At 34.2% G+C, this 17,846-nt stretch overlaps 1 protein-coding gene across 1 annotated transcript in view; it reads right to left on the bottom strand.

The window, feature by feature from the left end:
* LOC133335011 (cell adhesion molecule Dscam2) overlaps nt 1-17,846 on the bottom strand; it is a gene marked incomplete at its 5' end in the record, with an annotated part of 62,853 nt that overhangs the window by 18,256 nt on the left and 26,751 nt on the right. The window contains 4 exons of the mRNA XM_061543309.1: nt 1,419-1,565; nt 1,763-2,260; nt 7,871-8,033; nt 12,019-12,136. Coding sequence (XP_061399293.1) covers nt 1,419-1,565; nt 1,763-2,260; nt 7,871-8,033; nt 12,019-12,136 — 926 coding nt within the window. The remainder of the gene's footprint in view (nt 1-1,418; nt 1,566-1,762; nt 2,261-7,870; nt 8,034-12,018; nt 12,137-17,846) is intronic.

Genomic DNA, 17,846 nt, shown 5'->3' with positions numbered 1-17,846 from the left:
ATCGCGTAATTCTCAAAATCATTTGATGCGCATGCGGTTTCCAGAAAGTACTGAAGTTTATCTTCAAATCCATATATATTTTGCGAAATTTCATTTGACGGCTAAGATGTGCCGCACGTTACATTGAAGTACCCAAAAAATTGTAAAACACGAATAATTTCCGAAAACTCCATATGCCATTAACGCGCATCCGATTTCGGTGTGCACCCTAAAAAAATACATCGATCTATACCATTTCAATGTGGTCCATTAAGAACCATGGATGTGCCAGCACAATCTATTTTTGAGATAAATTGCGTGCATCTCTCTTTCGGCTGAAGTTTTTAAAGTTCTCTTTTCGAAAAAGATCAAAATCCGTATGAGGTCATTTATTGAAGCGGAAATGATACACAGAAAACGCAAATAAATCAGCGATATTTTCAAAAACATTTTTTGCCAAATTTCGTGTTTTTGGAAGGCCAGTTCCCGCCGTTCTAGTAGATGGATTTTCACGAAGAAGATTTTATATCATCCGAAACGTAAAAAACCTTATTGATCGCGGGTACCCATATCATTAAGTTGACAGATCTAAAAATTTGGCCCGAAAAATAGGTTTTTTAGAAATTTGATCGCACAAAATTCGCACCTTCGGATGAGTATTACTCTGAAGCTGTGCATACTACATACACAAAATACATATCAAATTACGCAGATTGGCGACTACAATAATCTTATAATCGATTTTTATAAATTCCTGTTTGCGTATTAAAGCTAGAAGTAAAATTAAAAAAACACTCAAAATCGAGCTTCAAAATGTCAGCATCATTTAAAGGTAGATGCAGTTAAAATTTTGTAAAATGATACATAAGGGGCGTAGTCCCCATTTTGTTGGCTTCTAGTTTTATTTTGACACGAAGACCGTGCAATGAGTGGCTTAGTCACACATCGATAGAGAACATAAAAAAACTGGTTCGCCTCAACCTGTTTTTACACATTTTTTTACATTAAAGTAGACACAGCTTCCACCAAAATAAAGTTTGGAGGTCAATATCATGAACAGTTTGCAACGACAGATCAATTAACCTAAAACTATTCACTTTTGTTCATATACTTAAGTAGTTCCCGAGTTATAAAGGGGTGAACCTTCGCTTCAGCTATGTTAAAAAATTGGCAATATTGCCCATATATAGATTTAATAATAAAATATTTTCCATTTGAATGTTTGTGGTTTTGTTCAGCAGAAGGAAAATGAAAATGGACTGAAATTGAATAATTTTCTCTGAATGGCATAATGTCTAAATTGCCTTGAAATAAATGGAATTTAAAAATATCGTTTTTTCAATTTATGCAATTGGGTTGGTTGTGTTTGAAAATAAATTCTTGACATTTCCTACTTGAAATATAATTGAAGCAATAAAACCATTGCAATGTCCACTTACCATATAAGTCTTCGGATGATATGTAAAATATTTTATATCCTTTTATTTTGCCATTCTGGCCATCAATGTCTGGCGGTGACCATGTTACATAAATCGATGTCGAACTCAAGACATCGCATTGGGGACTCTCCGGTGGTGAGCTGGGAACTGCAAACAAATCAAGTTTGAATGTTGAATTAACAAAAATGTTATGCACATCACAGCTGGATGAAATAAAGGATGGCTGTCTGTGTTGGTACCAACACACAAACACACACACACACACACCCTTTGACCGGCTACATTGAAATGAGTTAATTTCCTGCTGCAAAACAACATCATCGTCATCATCAGCTCGTACTTACCATCCTCCAGTGTCTGCACTGTTACTTCCTTGGTGGGTGGACCACTGCCCTGGCTGGTGTACGCTTGTACGATTATATGATATTCCGTATATTTATTGAGATTACTTAAAACTGTCTCACCGCCATAGTGGGATCGCACCTCAACCGTTTTGAAACTAAAACCCATTGTGGGATTGATTTCCAACGCCTCGGGCATCAACGACATTTGATATCCCACATAGTAGCCCAACAAAATGCCATTCCAGTGGTCTCGTTCCGGTGCATCCCAGGCGACACTAATCTCGGTTGAACTTTTTGCCTCGGCCCTTAGATTGAGTGGTGGTGCTGAGGGCACCTCCTCCAGTGTTGTTACCTGAACTACCTCGGAGAACTCGGAGGAGCCCAATTTATTTTCTGCTGACATACGTATGTGATAGGCTTTGGCCGGTTTCAAATTGGCAATGTTGACAACCGTCTGTGAGCCAGTTATGGTGATATGTTCGGCATTTTGCCAAATATCTGAAAATTGTGTGGATAAGATAAGAAAAATGGGGTGAGGGGGAGAAAATATTAAGACTTTTGCAAATGAAATAATAATAATGGCATACATATATATGCACGTTCGAAATAGATAACCGCAACTGTATTGTACTTGTATTATTGTATGCTCAATGATATAATCGATTGAAAAATAATAATTAAATGGTGAAGAAATGTATTAAAATAACTAATATGAAATATGTATGTAATTATATCCTTCACCACACTGTGGGACAGGGTATTATGTCTTTGTGCATATGTTTGTAACAGGCAAAGGAAACGTGATAGACACATAGTTCCTTTTGAGAATATGCATAGAATCACTTTCTGAGTCGATTTACGCATGTCCGTCTTTCCGTCCGTGCGCCTATGTATTTTTGTGAACAAAGTACAGGTCGCATTTATGATCCGATTTGGACGAAATTTGGCACAGGTCACTTATTTGGCCCAAAGACGAACCCTATTGAAATTGGGAAAAATCGGTTCAGATTTAGATATAGCGCATATATTTTCGTCCGATTTAATGGAAATGATCCATCAAAGTCCCGATATATCTTTCGGTTTGCACGAAATTTGGCACAGCGTAATGAATTAGGTATAGAATGATATGTGTTAAGTTTCCTGAAAATCGGTTCAGATTTAAATATAGTTCCCGTATATATTTTCGTCCGATTTAATGTAAATGGTCCATCAAAGTCCCTATATATCTTTCGATTTGCTCGAAATTTGGCACAGCGTAATGAATTGGGTCTAGAATGATGTGTGTTAAGTTTTCCGAAAATCGGTCCTGATTTAGATATAGCTCCCATACATATTTGAGTCCGATTTAATGTAAATGGTGCACCAAAGTCCCTATATATCTTTCGATTTGCTCGAAATTTGGCACAGCGTAATGAATTAGGCCTAGAATGATGTGTGTTAAGTTTCCTGAAAATCGGTTCAGTTTTAGATACAGCTCCCATATATATTATCGACCGATTTAATGTAACTGGTGCACCAAAGTCTCTTAAAATCTTTCGATCAGCACGAAATTTGGCACAGCGTAATGAGTTAGGTCTAGAATTATGTGTGTTAAGTTTTGTGAAAATCGGTTCAGATTTAGATATAGTTCCCATACATATTTTTGTCCGATTTAAGGTAAATGTTGTACAAAATTCCTTAATATCTTTCGGTTTGCACGAAATTTGGTACAGCGTAATGAATTGCAGAATGACATCTTTATAGATCCAATTTCATTTTGCTGGTCCTTTAATAATGCGACGTCTGTTAGGATTCATCTGTTTAATATATCCAAAGTGGTGAAGGGTATCATATAGTCGGCTCCGTCCGACTTTACAACTTTCCTTACTGGTTTTATTTTACATATGTTATTATTAATAATGATAATGAAAGCAACATATCATATACATATGTATATACGTACTTATATCAATTTGGAATAGAATGCTAATTCGTTTCATTTATTTGTGTATACATAACGTCAACTCATATAGAACTGAAGTAAATAGAACTAAGTGACTAATAATGTACAAAATATGTTGCGATTATTATTAGGAGAACGAACAGTTTTAAATGCCATATTTTTTATGATATACAAAAGTTTTTTTTTTTTTTTTTTTTTTTGAAATTTGTCTTAAAATAAGAATATGCTCTAAAGGGTACTAAATATTGTGCTACTGGTTTTGAGTAAACCTTACTGGTTTCATTTTACATATGTTATTATTAATAATGATAATGAAAGCAACATATCATATACATATGTATATACGTACTTATATCAATTTGGAATAGAATGCTAATTCGTTTCATTTATTTGTGTATACATAACGTCAACTCATATAGAACTGAAGTAAATAGAACTAAGTGACTAATAATGTACAAAATATGTTGCGATTATTATTAGGAGAACGAACAGTTTTAAATGCCATATTTTTTATGATATACAAAAGTTTTTTTTTTTTTTTTTTTGAAATTTGTCTTAAAATAAGAATATGCTCTAAAGGGTACTAAATATTGTGCTACTGGTTTTGAGTAAACCGGAATTTGATAAGACTCGGAATTAAATTTTTTAATCGTTTTGCAACACCTCAAAATATTCTCCTTAGATATCATAAGGTATGTATTTTCTCGGTCAGAATAAAATGTCAAGTCGCTTAAGTCATGTTCGATCGTTTTTCCACAATATACGGTATTTAGAGGCTTTTGGGCCCGCTTTTCGAAATTATTATTTGTAATTTGTTAAATTGGGTTTTTATTTAGCACATAGACATATTGTCTACGAAAAATGATTAATATTGGTTAATGTGTCGGGGTAGCCCCCAAAAGACTGTGCTTCCCAAATTAGAATTGTAAGATAGAATTATGGTTTCTCATTGGGTCATCGTTGTAACACCATTATTACTTTTTTTAAGGTTTCGAGCAGGCCATTCAATTGAATTAGTTCCGATGTTATTTTTCTGGTTAACAGGGGGTGACAATTTTTTGTACTAAATTTTATCAATATCGGTTTACATTTTGGTATTGCAATTATTGCGGAAAATTATCTATATAGGACCAAGCCCCTAAACGTCCCACCCCATTTTCGGTACTATTAAGTTTTTAGCCGAATTTTCCCATTGAAATTCCTACAATTATTAAATTCCGATCAATTGGTAGACAAATGTTGTACGCAATGATAAACCAAAATGAAATATGTATTTTTAATAGAATTTTGAACATTTGTGAGGGAGGTCTCAAAAGTGATGGACCGATTGGGCCCATCTTCAAACAATGTCAAGTTTTAGTAAAAATATTACTACGCGTAAAGTTTTGAAATGCAAAATCCAAAGTTTGGAAATGTATTAGAATGTGCGAAGTTAAATCAAATCAACTATGCACTTCCTGTTTAGAAGAGGTAAGCCGATAGACTAGAAGAAGTTAATCGAAAGGTCCCATTTTCGGAATATATTTTATTGAGATATTTGGTCAAAATATCTCGATCGGATACACCGCTTGTGTGATAGCATGTATTTGGATTTTTTAACAGGCAATGGAACATTTCTAAATCGATTTGAAATTTTCTGTTTCGGATTTGGTTTTCGGAGACATGGAGTTTATTGATTTTAAAACTCCTACGTATAATATAATCAAATTTCATGTGAATGGTGTACCGATGTATGGTCTGTAACAACGATTTCATGTGCTTAACATGTATATATTATACTAGCTGACCCCGGCAAACGTTGTCTTGCCTTAGCTATATTGTAGATGTATAATTTTCGGTATTTTAGATTTGGTTTAATACTCATAAGATCGTTTGTATCACCTTGGTATTTATCAGAGCTCACGTAAAGTGACATTACAGAACTTAATATGTACAATTTTATGTTTTGGTGGGTATAAGGGAATTAATTAAATTCGTGGAAAATAAATTTAAATTTAACAAATTTAAATGGACATTTAAGATTGACTTTCAATTTAGTTAAAATTTTCCCAATATTTTTATACGACATCAACATAACGATAGTCCAATGTTACTATTCCTAGGGTATTTCATATTCAAAATTTTCAATAGTGGTTTGATTATTGAGCAGAAAATGTCAATTCTTAAAATTATCAATATTGACCCCAGTATCCGAGTAGCCCCATAACGGTTTCCCTTACTATTCGGTATTTTGCTGTAATTTTATATCTAATGTAATATGTAATATTCGGGATATTGGAGATCAATGTTTTGATATAGCTCCTACATACAGGTCGCGCCCCATTTTCGGTATTATAAAGATTTTGGCCGAATTTTCTCATAGAGTTGGCTATAATTTGTCATAACGAATTACTGTGAATAAAAAACGTATTCCCAAATTAAAGCAAGCATATAGTTTAAATAATACGCCATACATATTTCCCATTTAATTTTCGGTATGTTGAAGTTCTTAAGGCGAGTTAAAACTCTAAAACCACACGATATACGTAACGTTAATACCGTATACGTAACGTTAGTACTGTTCACAAATCCTGTGGTATATTTGACGTATACGCTATGGAATTGGCATTTGAGATCGAATGGATTTCGTAAATCTAAACGCAGTTTAATCCCTGTTTTCCCACCTGAGTGTCTGTAATTTTAAAATTTTTTTTAGAATCTATATATTGGAAGTTAAAAAAGTTAGATTCTAACCATGTCCTCATTTAATATATCGGTGGTTGACATATTGCGGTATTTGAGGCAAGGACGTACGCAGGTGAGCGGCCCGCGAATTTTTTTCATTTTGTAGTACCGGGCCCCCGCAATGGAATCCTGTGTACGTTGCTGATTTGAGGTATAGGTAACATCAGGAAACTCTGTTATAATAAATGTTTTTGACGGAGGTTTTGGAATAGATGTCACATTGTTGGTTTTGATAGTTATTCCCTTTCCAGTTTAGCTCAATTGTATTAGTTTTCTCTGTGATACAAATTGTTGGTGCCGTATATATGCGAGGTGTTGTGTTTATAAGCTCAAAGATATTGATATTGGCATATAACCACCAAATGGTACCAATTGATTTAATATTTGCTGTGGATAGCAACATTTTAGGTACTTTGAGGAACAACATGTTCCTACCGAACTATTATTTTGAAACAAAATAATCTAGGGCATGTATCTTAGAATAAGAATTCCCTGAATGGAAACGAACGCGATTAAGAATCTTTTCTGGTTTTCCATCCTTGCATTTGTCCCATGGAAAACGTGTACATTCAATGATCGCGAGTAGATTCAATGGTATACTTCTAAATTGTTTTTTTGTATTATCACACAAACTGGTTTGAATACAATGTCAGTCCAATTAAAAAAATAAAATATTTTGAAAATGTTCAATTATTGTCAAAAAAACGGCTTAAAGGAATGATACGCTAACAATTCTAGCTCAACATATCTCAAAATAACATCTACGACGTGGTGCAATCAAAATAGCAAATATGCTTTATAATACATTTTTGCAAATTTTTCGCGGTTTTCGATTTTTTCTCACCTTTTAAACCTTCCCTGGAGCCCCTCGAACACTTCAAGACTAAGATAAGAAAAATCCGTTCAGCCGTTCTCGAGTTTTAGCGAGACTAACGAACAGCAATTCATTTTTATATATGTATATATAATATATAGATATGTTTATATACATGATATACATATGTATATGCCTATATAAACACCTTATGTATATACCGAAGTGTATCTATCATCTTTCCTTACTGTTGTAATTTGTTCATGTTTTAATAAATCATATATATTTTTTTAATAACAATGTTATTTCGACAGTAAGATACATGTAACGAAAATGGCACAAAACCTTGGGAATAAAATTAATAAATATGAACTTTTGTATTGAAATATTTAATGGGGAAAATATTTCTTAAGTGCCTGACAGAATAATATTCGATATAAATGTCTGTATTAATTAATCGAGAGGGTATATGGCATCAGCAATTATGACGATTTGCATTATAGTCATTTGGTGCAAATTAAAATACAACTGACATCAGCGAATATGTAGTGGGAGGACACCCACACGCGCACATATACATATGTATTAATGCATGCATACAAATGTAAAGGTCTTAATGGTTACTTACCCGATATTTGTTTGTAGAAGATGTGATATTCTTCGATTGGACTGTTGCCAGCAAATGGTTGACTCCATGTCAGTTGGAGACTTCGTGACTGTTGTGAATTAATGCGCAAATTTTTAGGTTGCTCTGGAACTTCCTGTACAATTAATTGTATCGTCATTTCGTCCTGCAAGAGATTGGAATAAAAGAGAAAAGAAAATTGATGAAAAGAAAACATCAAATTTGTTTGGAGGGCTGACATTCGCTTCCAATAATAAATATTACCATCGTTATTATAGTCATTGTTGTTGGTATTTAAATGGAGTGGAAGAAATAAAAGAAAACAAAGTAGACGAAAATATTGTATCATGCCATGATGACTTAATGGAATGAATGGAACACCTGTAGAGATTTTCATTTCATATTGCATAAGGAATCGAAAGGACATCGAAGATGGCAGAGGATGAACCGTGTGTGTATAAGTGACATAATTAAGAATGACCTTAAATTTTGGAGTCATTAAAAATATTTCAATTCAAATTTATAAAGTGGTTTAATGGTCAACAGTAATCATAACTTATTACTTCCGAATTGATCGTAATTTTGGCATTTTGCATATTGGTCCATTTTAGGTCCCAAATGTCGTTATTTAGGGAAGTTTCGATACGTGTTTCATCCGAACTGATTGTAGTTTTGGGCATTTTGAATTCGCAATTGATGTGAAATCTTTCTACCAAAAATTCTCAATATTGGTCCACTTCTTAGGATGCCTTCATGCAACGATACCTACAAAAGTTCGGTGCTTAAGATTTCGGTATTTTTTAACCTAATTGGCTGCAGTTTGGTATATTGTTATTGGGTTATAAATCTTCCTATTCGAGGGAGTTTACAAACTCCTTTTACCCCAATTGGTTTGGTATTTTGAATTATCATTGTATAGCAAATATTCCTGCCAAGAATTATTAATATCGGTCCGCTTTTTAGTATATCTACATATAACAGAACCCCTCAGTTCCCAGTAGATGTCAAATCTTCCTTCTATAAATCTACCATTACATAGCCCGCCATATATAATAGTTCCCAATGATTTCAGACATTTTAAATGTCTATCTCATTCATGGTGGATGGTATAAAATGTTCGACTAGGTTGAAATTAACGTGGGTTTACTTTTTTTAATTAAATCTATCACTCATAAATATTCACTGGAGACCCCTTAAAGTTCATATATAAACTCTTAATCAGAGTACAATTCGATGTCGTTTTAGCCTTCTGTTGATTTTTTTATACCCTTCACCACACTGTGGTACAGGGTATTATGTCTTTGTGCATATGTTTGTAACAGGCAAAAATAATCGAGATAGACCCATGGTTCCTTTTGAGAATATGCATATAATCACTTTCTGAGTCGATTTACGCATGTCCGTCTGTCCGTCCGTCTGTCCATGTTAAATTGTAAACAAAATACAGGTCGCATTTATGATCCGAATTGGATGAAATTTGGCACAGGTCACTTAATTGGCCCAAGGACGAACCCTATTGAAATTGGAGAAAATCGGTCCACATTTAGGCATAGCTCCCATATAAGGGTACCCCCAAATTTTTGGTATTTTGAGGTTCTTGAGCGCGTTTTTTAACTGAATTTGCTGAAATTTGGTACTTTGAGTTCTTATTGGGTAGCAAATCTCCCTACAAAAAATTATAAATAAAGGTCCATTTTTTCGGATAGCCCCCATATAAGGGTACCCCCAATTTTCGGTATTTTGAGGTTCTTGAGCGCGTTTTTTAACTGAATTCGCTGAAATTTGGTACTTTGAGTTCTTATTGGGTAGCAAATCTCCCTACCAAAAATTATAAATAAAGGTCCATTTTTTCGGATAGCCCCCATAAAAGAGTACCCCCAACTTTCGGTATTTTGGGGGTTTTGATCGCATTTTTCGACCGAATTCGCTGAAATTTGGTACTTTGAGTTCTTATTGGGTAGCAAATCTCCCTACCAAAAATGATATATAAAGGTCAATTTTTTCGGAGAGCCCCCATATAAGGGTACCCTCAATTTTCGGTATTTTCGGGTTCTTGGGCTCGTTTTATAACTGAATTCTCTGAAATTTTGTACATTGCGTTCTTATTGGGTCCCAAATAACTCCACTAAAAATTATAAATATAGGTCCAGTTTTTTTGGTAGTCCCCATATAAAGCTACCCCCAGATTTTTGGTATTTTTGGGGTTCTGATCGTATTTTTCGACCGAATTGACTGTAATTTAGTACGTCGAGTTCTTATTAGGTAGCAAATCTCTCCACTATAAATTATAAATATTGGTCAATTTTTTCTGGTAGCCCCCATATAAGGGTACCCCCCAATTTTCGGTATTTTGAAGTTCTTGAACCAAATTCTTTTTATACCCTTCACCACACTGTGGTACAGGGTATTATGTCTTTGTACATATGTTTGTAACAGGCAAAAGGAAACGAGATAGATACATGGTTCCTTTTGAGAATATGCATAGAATCAAATTTTGTGTCGATTTAAGCACGAAATTTGCCACAGCGTAACACATTAGGTATAGAATGATGTGTGTTAAGTTTCCTGAAAATCGGTTCAGATTTATATATAGCTCTTATATATATTTTCGTCCGATTTAATGTAAATGGTGCACCAAAGTCCCTATATATCTTTCGATTTGCACGAAATTTGGCACAGCGTAATGAATTATCTCTAGAATGATGTGTGTTAAGTTTCCTGAAAATCGGTTCAGATGAAGATATAGATCTCATATATATTTTCGTGCGCAAAAAAGTCCATATATATCTCTCGATTTGCACTTAATTTGGCTCAGCGTAATGAATAAGGTCTAGAATGATGTGTGTTAAGTTTCCTGAAAATCGGTTCAGATTTAGATATAGTTCCCATATATATTTTCGTCCGATTTAAGGTAAATGGTGTACCAAAGTCCCTTAATATCTTTCAGTTTGCACGAAATTTGGCACAGCGAAATGAATTATGTGAGTTAAGTTTCCTAAAATCGGTTCAGATTTAGATATAGCTTCTATTTCTGACCAAATGAAAAATTTGGTATCGGTTGCGGAATGATATGTTAATGGATTCATTTTCATTTTACTGGTCCTTTAAAATTCGACGTTTGTTAGGATTCATCTGTTGAATATACCCAAAGTGGTGAAGGGTATTATATAGTCGGCCCCGTCCGACTTTACTACTTTCCTTACTGGTTTTTTTTTTTGAAATCTCGAAAGCGGAGGCATATTTGTTTTAAAATCGTTCAACGTTCTGATGTCCCCCCATATTCCGTATTTGAGAACGATTTTCAACCGAATTTGCTGTAGTTTAGTATTGGTTAATCGGGGTATCAAATCTTAGATAGGATATCTCCTAAATTTCAATATTTTGTGGAGTTTGGACTCGCAGTATTTCAACCGAAGTGGCTCCATTTTGATATTTGTGGTACACATTGGGTGACAAATGTTTATTACTAAAAAATATCAATATCGGTCCATGATAAAGTCTCCATATAATGGTATCAAAGAATTTTCATTATTTTCGAACGTATTTTCAACTACTCCATGAGAACATTTTAAATTCCATGTTTCAATTTTAGGCAATGTGAATGTGTAGTAAAATCGTAAACATAAGGAAGTATATTGAACACATGATTTCTAGATGCACCAAATAAAGTACCACTTTCAAAAACTTTTCAGAAATGAATTTTATCTAACCAGTTGCCATTGGATTTATGTATAGGTAAGCTTAATATGTGTAATTATCAGTCCCTTAAGATACATAGCTTTCAGCCTAGATTTTCAACTTGCTGTCATTTTCTTAATGTTCTGTTTTCCTCGAACCATAAAACCTACACAACACATTCACATATCTACATATATTGGTTTATTGTTGGCGTAAATACATCCATACATACACATTTTTTTTGCATAATCCCAAATATAAGTTATGACAGTTGACATAGCAACTACACAAAGCATTGGGGTAGTGGGGTTCTATGTAAATTATCCAAGACATCGTTATCCTCTGTAAGCTTATGGAACATAAATATATTTTGGAATATGTCGGAGAATGCAATGATGGGCATGCATGCGTCGTTTTGCTTTCTGTTATTTTATTTTTTCTGTTATCATTTGTTTTCTTCTAGTTGTACTTACCTCTCCAAAGGTATTCGTGGCATGACACACATAAATGCCGGTATCCTGACGATATGTATGGGTAATTCCTAATTCTGATACCATTCCGTCGTCAAGTATCTGATCACGTATCGTGTATCTGTAACGTGAACACATAACAAAAATTATATGTAGTAAGTAGAAAACATGTATAAAATGTACAAATGTGTATATGTAAATGTATGTGTGTGTAGACACGAAATTTGTTATTGCAGTTGTGTCAGCATTTATTCGTAAGTTGTTGAGAAAATCTTATAAAACTGTGTACTTCAGGAAAAAACAAGAAATAAATAAATAAAAGTAATAATATTAATAAAATAACAAATATGACAAAAATATAATTTTGCAATTTAAGTTCAACATTTTATCTAACGTGAAAAAGACAGACATTTTTATACATTCCAATATTACTTGTATAAAACCAGTAAGGAAAGTACTAAAGTCGGACTGGGACAACTATATGATACCCTTCACCGCTTTGGGTATATTCGACATATGTATCCTAACAGGCGACGCGTTTTTGCTATATATATATATATATATATATCTGAACCGATTTCAGGGAAAATTGCCAGAGACTAATATATATTACTTCAGTACGTTGTGTCAATCGGCCTAGCTATGGATCTTTTCACGAAGCTATGACAAATTTCATGCAAATCGAATGCTTTTCAGAGACTTTGGTGCACCAATTACATAACATCGGACAAAAATATATGGGAGCTATATCTAAATCTTAACCGATTTTAACGAAGCTTAGCACAAGTCATTCTAGGCTTAACTTAGTACGCTATGCCAAATTTCGTGCAAATCGAAAGATATATAGGGACTTTTGTACACAATCCTTAAATCTTAAATCGGACGAAGATATATATGGGAGCTATATCTAAATCTGAACTGATTTACACGAAATTTGGCAGACATCATTCTAGACCTTGTTCATTACGCTGTGCCAAATTTCGTGCAAATCCTAAGATATATAGGGACTTTGGTACACCATTTACCTTAAATCGGACGAAATTATATATGGGAGCTATATCTAAAGCTGAACCAATTTCCCCAATTTCAACAGGGTTCGTCCCTGGGCCAAACAAATGAGCTGTGCCAAATTTCAACCAATTCGGATCATAAATGCGATCTGTACTTTGTTTACAATTTAACATGGACAGACGGACGGACATGCATAAATCGACTCAATCGACTTTGCCTGTTACAAACATATGCACAAAGACATAATACCCTATACTACAGTGTGGTGAAGGGTATAGAAATAACTTCCACTTTGAAATCTGACCCATTCTTTGGGTCAATTTACCACTTTCGCTAATCTAAAAAAAGGGGATTTTCGTGAAACTTGTTATATCCTCCACTACATTGTAGAGTGTATTTGAAAATTTTCATTCCGTTTGCAACAACTCGGTACCCCTAAAATACGTAAATCGACTCTTTATATTGAAAAGTCTAAAAGTCAAAGTCGACTTTTGAACTTTGATGAAATCGAAAAGTTGACTTTTCAAGATCAGCTTTCGATTTTTTCCATAAATTACAAATGTTTGCGTAGCAATATGAAAAAATATAAATAAATGAAACAAATGGAAATTAGAATTTTGTTGTCAATATTGACAATGGGTTTTATTGAAAATATTCGAAATATCGTAAATAATATAACTTACAAACCAGTAAGGAAAGTAGTAAAGTCGAACGGGGCCGACTATATGATACCCTTCACCACTTTGGGTCAATTTTGTGTAAAATCGAATGAAAATATATATGTAGAAGTTATATCAAAATCTGAACCAATTTTAATGAGACTTAACAGAGAATAATTTTTATAACTACAGTTCGTTGTACAAAATTTTGTGGCAATCGGAAAAGCTTTGGGTATTTAGTGGACAATTTACATAAAATCGGAAGAAAAAATATATAGGAGCTATATCTAAATCTAAATCGAATTTCACGAAACATAACACACATTATTCTAGACCTAATTCATTACGCTATGCCAATTTTCTTGCAAATCGAATGATATATAGGGACTTGGGTACACCATTTACATTAAATCGGACGAAAATTTATATGGGAGCTATATCTAAATCTGGACCGATTTTCAGGAATCTTAACTCACATCATTCTAGACCTAATTCAGTACGTTGTGCCAAATTTCGTGCAAATCGAAAGATATATAGGGACTTTGGTACACCATTTACATTAAATCGGACGAAAATTTATATGGGAGCTATACGTAAATCTGGACCGATTTTCAGGAAACTTAACACACATTATTCTAGACCTAATTCATTACACTATGCCAATTTTCTTGCAAATCGAATGATATATAGGGACTTTGGTACACAATTTAAATTAAATCGGACGAAAATATATATGGGAGCTATATCTAAATCTGAACCGATTTTTTTCCAATTTCAATAGGGTTCGTCCTTGGGCCAAATAAGTGACCTATGCCAAATTTCATCCAATTCGGATAATAAATGCTACCTGCACTTTGTTTACAATTTAACATGGACAGACAGACGGACGGACGGACGGACATGCCTAAATCGACTTCAAAAGTTATTCTATCCATATTCTCAAAAGGAACCATGTGTCTATCTCGTTTCCTTTTGCCTGTTACCAACATATGCAAAAAGACATAATACCCTGTACCACAGTGTGGTGAAGGGTATAAAAAGGTTGCTAGTGGCTGGACGTATTTTTGGTTCTCGTTTGGTGGACAAAATCTTTCTTATAAAAATTATCAGCATTGGCATCGGTATCCCTCTATAGTCTCATTTGGAAATTTAATAATGCCAGTTTTGTAACTCATATATCAATTTCAAATAAAATGAAAAATAAATTCCATAAAATTTCCTATATGTTGTTTGGCATATTTTCATCAAAAAATTAAAAATTTATATTTTCTAAAGATGCCCATCGTTCTCCAGATGTAAAAATTGGGTGTTACAACTTGTATTTATAGGTTTTAGAGGCAGGGATTTTCAAAATATTAATAAACATAAATATTTTTCAATTTTTACCACTAAATACATGCTATCCGTACATTTCGGAGGAAGGGGTTTTCATTTAAATGACATCCGCTCACGATTGAATGTAATGTAAGAGTAAGTATCACTATTCTCTCGCACACATTCAACTGAGCCAATTGAAAAACCATTGACACACACACAAAGACAAGTGCGTGAGAACAGAATTTTTTATGCTCTGCCCGTGCCTGTTTTAAATAATGATCACACGAGGATTTAAATCACTGTTCACCAAACAGGCACCCGTGGGCGCTTTGGGAGAGTACCAATACAATCACAGTTCTGTGTTCGAACTCAACATTATTCTCGACATCGAACATGTCGTATGCTTTGCAATGCTTTAACATAGACGATCTGCACCGAGAGAGCGAAAATTACTATCCCAACGGATCTATGCGTGTGTCCAACACAATCATAGCAGTTTGCATATGTATTGTTGGCTAACCCTGATTTAAATCCAATTTATTGTGTCCAAATTAATTTTTCCAATAATGCAATATGTAGGTAGGGCACATTCGATCTTGTTTGTCTTTTATCCTTCCATTATTGTTTCATACTGTGAAATACAAATCTTCACAACATTGTTGATGTAAACGGATTTGAATTCAGTATTTTACCTTAATGCCAATCTCTACCTTAGTCTTGAGGGTATCATCATAAATTGAAGTGGAATTTTTCACAATACAGTAAACTCTCGATGCAAACATCCAAAACAGTGAAATCTCGATAATGTGAAATAATTAGTTATTCACATTTTCCAATTTGTTCAATCTTTTGATTCGAAAATTTTTTCGTTACTTTAATGTCAGTTTGAGTGTTCACATTATCGAGAGTTCACTGTAATTTTTATGTCAATCTAATCCACCAGCCGGATTGAAGTTTTCTTATGTGTTTTCATTTACTTATATAGCAGAAGTTTAATAAGCAGCGATCTACATATTTGCATGTTTGCGAAAATGTTAACGTATAGAACGAACCTAAGTGAACAAATTTGTAACGTATGTATATTACAATTGTACAATTGCGTTCAACTCCATCCTAGGGTATTTTAAAAGCTTTACATATAATATCTGTAATTATTGTAACTACCGATGTGTGTAGTTCTTAATGTCGTTGTTGTAATATTAGTAGTAGTAGTAGCATATCCTGTCGCTGCTCACTGTACAACGGATATGGTAAACGTAACTCAGGGAGTCACTGAGTCGGAAGTCTAACGTTGTGTCATTTATTTTAAGTACATCGTCGTGCATCATGTCTCGTTCTGACTTGCTTTTCATTGTTGACAATACAGCCAACAATGTAGATGTATGATGGCAACTACTCGGAGGACTTTAAGCCTTATTTGTCATGGCTTTTCCGCTAGCTCTACACGCGCTCTCTCCCCCTATCTGTTTCACTGCCTCAATTCTTTTGCCTATGTTAGTTTTGTATGACTACATCTAATATCATTGCATACAAAAAAAAAAAAAAAAATACAAAAGTCGTCTAACGAAAACGTAGCTAAAGAGGAATTATTTGTACGTGTGTGTACGGACGTGATTATATGTACACTTTTGACCTAGAAATCTACGGAAAATTTGTCTTAACATGACATTTAAATGGGATTTGCCGTACACCATTTTACATGATATACATTTTCCATGGTGACATTTTTATCAGCCCTTACAAAACCAGTAAGGAAAGTAGTGTACTGAACTTTTACATTTTGGAGATAAATCCCGAGCCTAAGCAGAATTCCCTAATATTTGTTTGAGTTTTGCTCCTCTGAATGGAATTGAAAGGCCGAAGCTGTCGAATAGTGGACCGTTGTAGAATGTTGTGGGAGATATGAAATGGAATCGGAAGTAAATGAAAAACAAGTAAATAAGTGTCAATCGATATTGCCTATGATATATAGTATGTAGTATACACTAATCCGGACAAAAAAATGGGGAGGCACCATACCTATTTACCTATGGTTTGGACATTAAATTATCTTATTAAAAATCTAGGTGTAGTAAAAATAATATAGGAATTGTTTCCCTTGTGCTGGATTTAATTAAACGAGCGATAATGCCTTAATGACGTGATCAAGGCTTGGGCATGGTATCTTAAAAGGTACTCGAAGCGGGGACCCATAAGCCGCATCTTCAAACATTATAAATTTGTGGTTAAAACATTAGATTGTGCTGAGTATGGTTCAAATCGGACACTCCTTTCGCATTATATTATAAAATTAATTATGAGCAACAATTTCTACCATTTTGTTGGCGAGGTAAAGAACGGAATGGTCTGACATTTCCCATCTTCGAACTCAATTTAATTTAAAAAGAAATTTTGTATCTCTCTGTTACTCTTTTCAAGATTTATTGTACGCCCCAACAAGCCAGACAAACGAGCGGACATGTCGACTTCCAATAGTCTAAAAAGCATTTGGTCCAAATAAAATTGTGGTCAAACCCGATAACTTGATAATAATGCATAGTAGCAAAGTTTAGGGTAGATTTTCAAGGTTCAGATTCCCAAAATGATAGATTCGTAGGGGATGAGAGATACCGAGCAACGGCTCTGATTGGCTTTAACATGGCGAAGTCCAGGCTTATCTTGGTCCCTCTTTCATCTCAATTGTGGACACTGACCTCCCCGCGGTGCCACCTTGGGAGCTATTCCCATCACCCAATGAAGTAGTGAGCTAATATGTGCCGCGAGTTCACCCATAAGAACGTCGGGTTAGTTGCCCACCCTTGGAAAACCCAACCTACTATGAAAAAGCTAAGAAAAAGGAAAACC

The sequence above is a fragment of the Musca vetustissima genome, unplaced genomic scaffold (assembly GCF_032173495.1).
Source record: "Musca vetustissima isolate MV318-11 ecotype Yass unplaced genomic scaffold, APGP_CSIRO_Mvet_v1 utg46153, whole genome shotgun sequence".
In the NCBI taxonomy this organism is placed as follows: domain Eukaryota; kingdom Metazoa; phylum Arthropoda; class Insecta; order Diptera; family Muscidae; genus Musca; species Musca vetustissima.
This window is presented reverse-complemented; position numbering and strand designations above follow the sequence as displayed.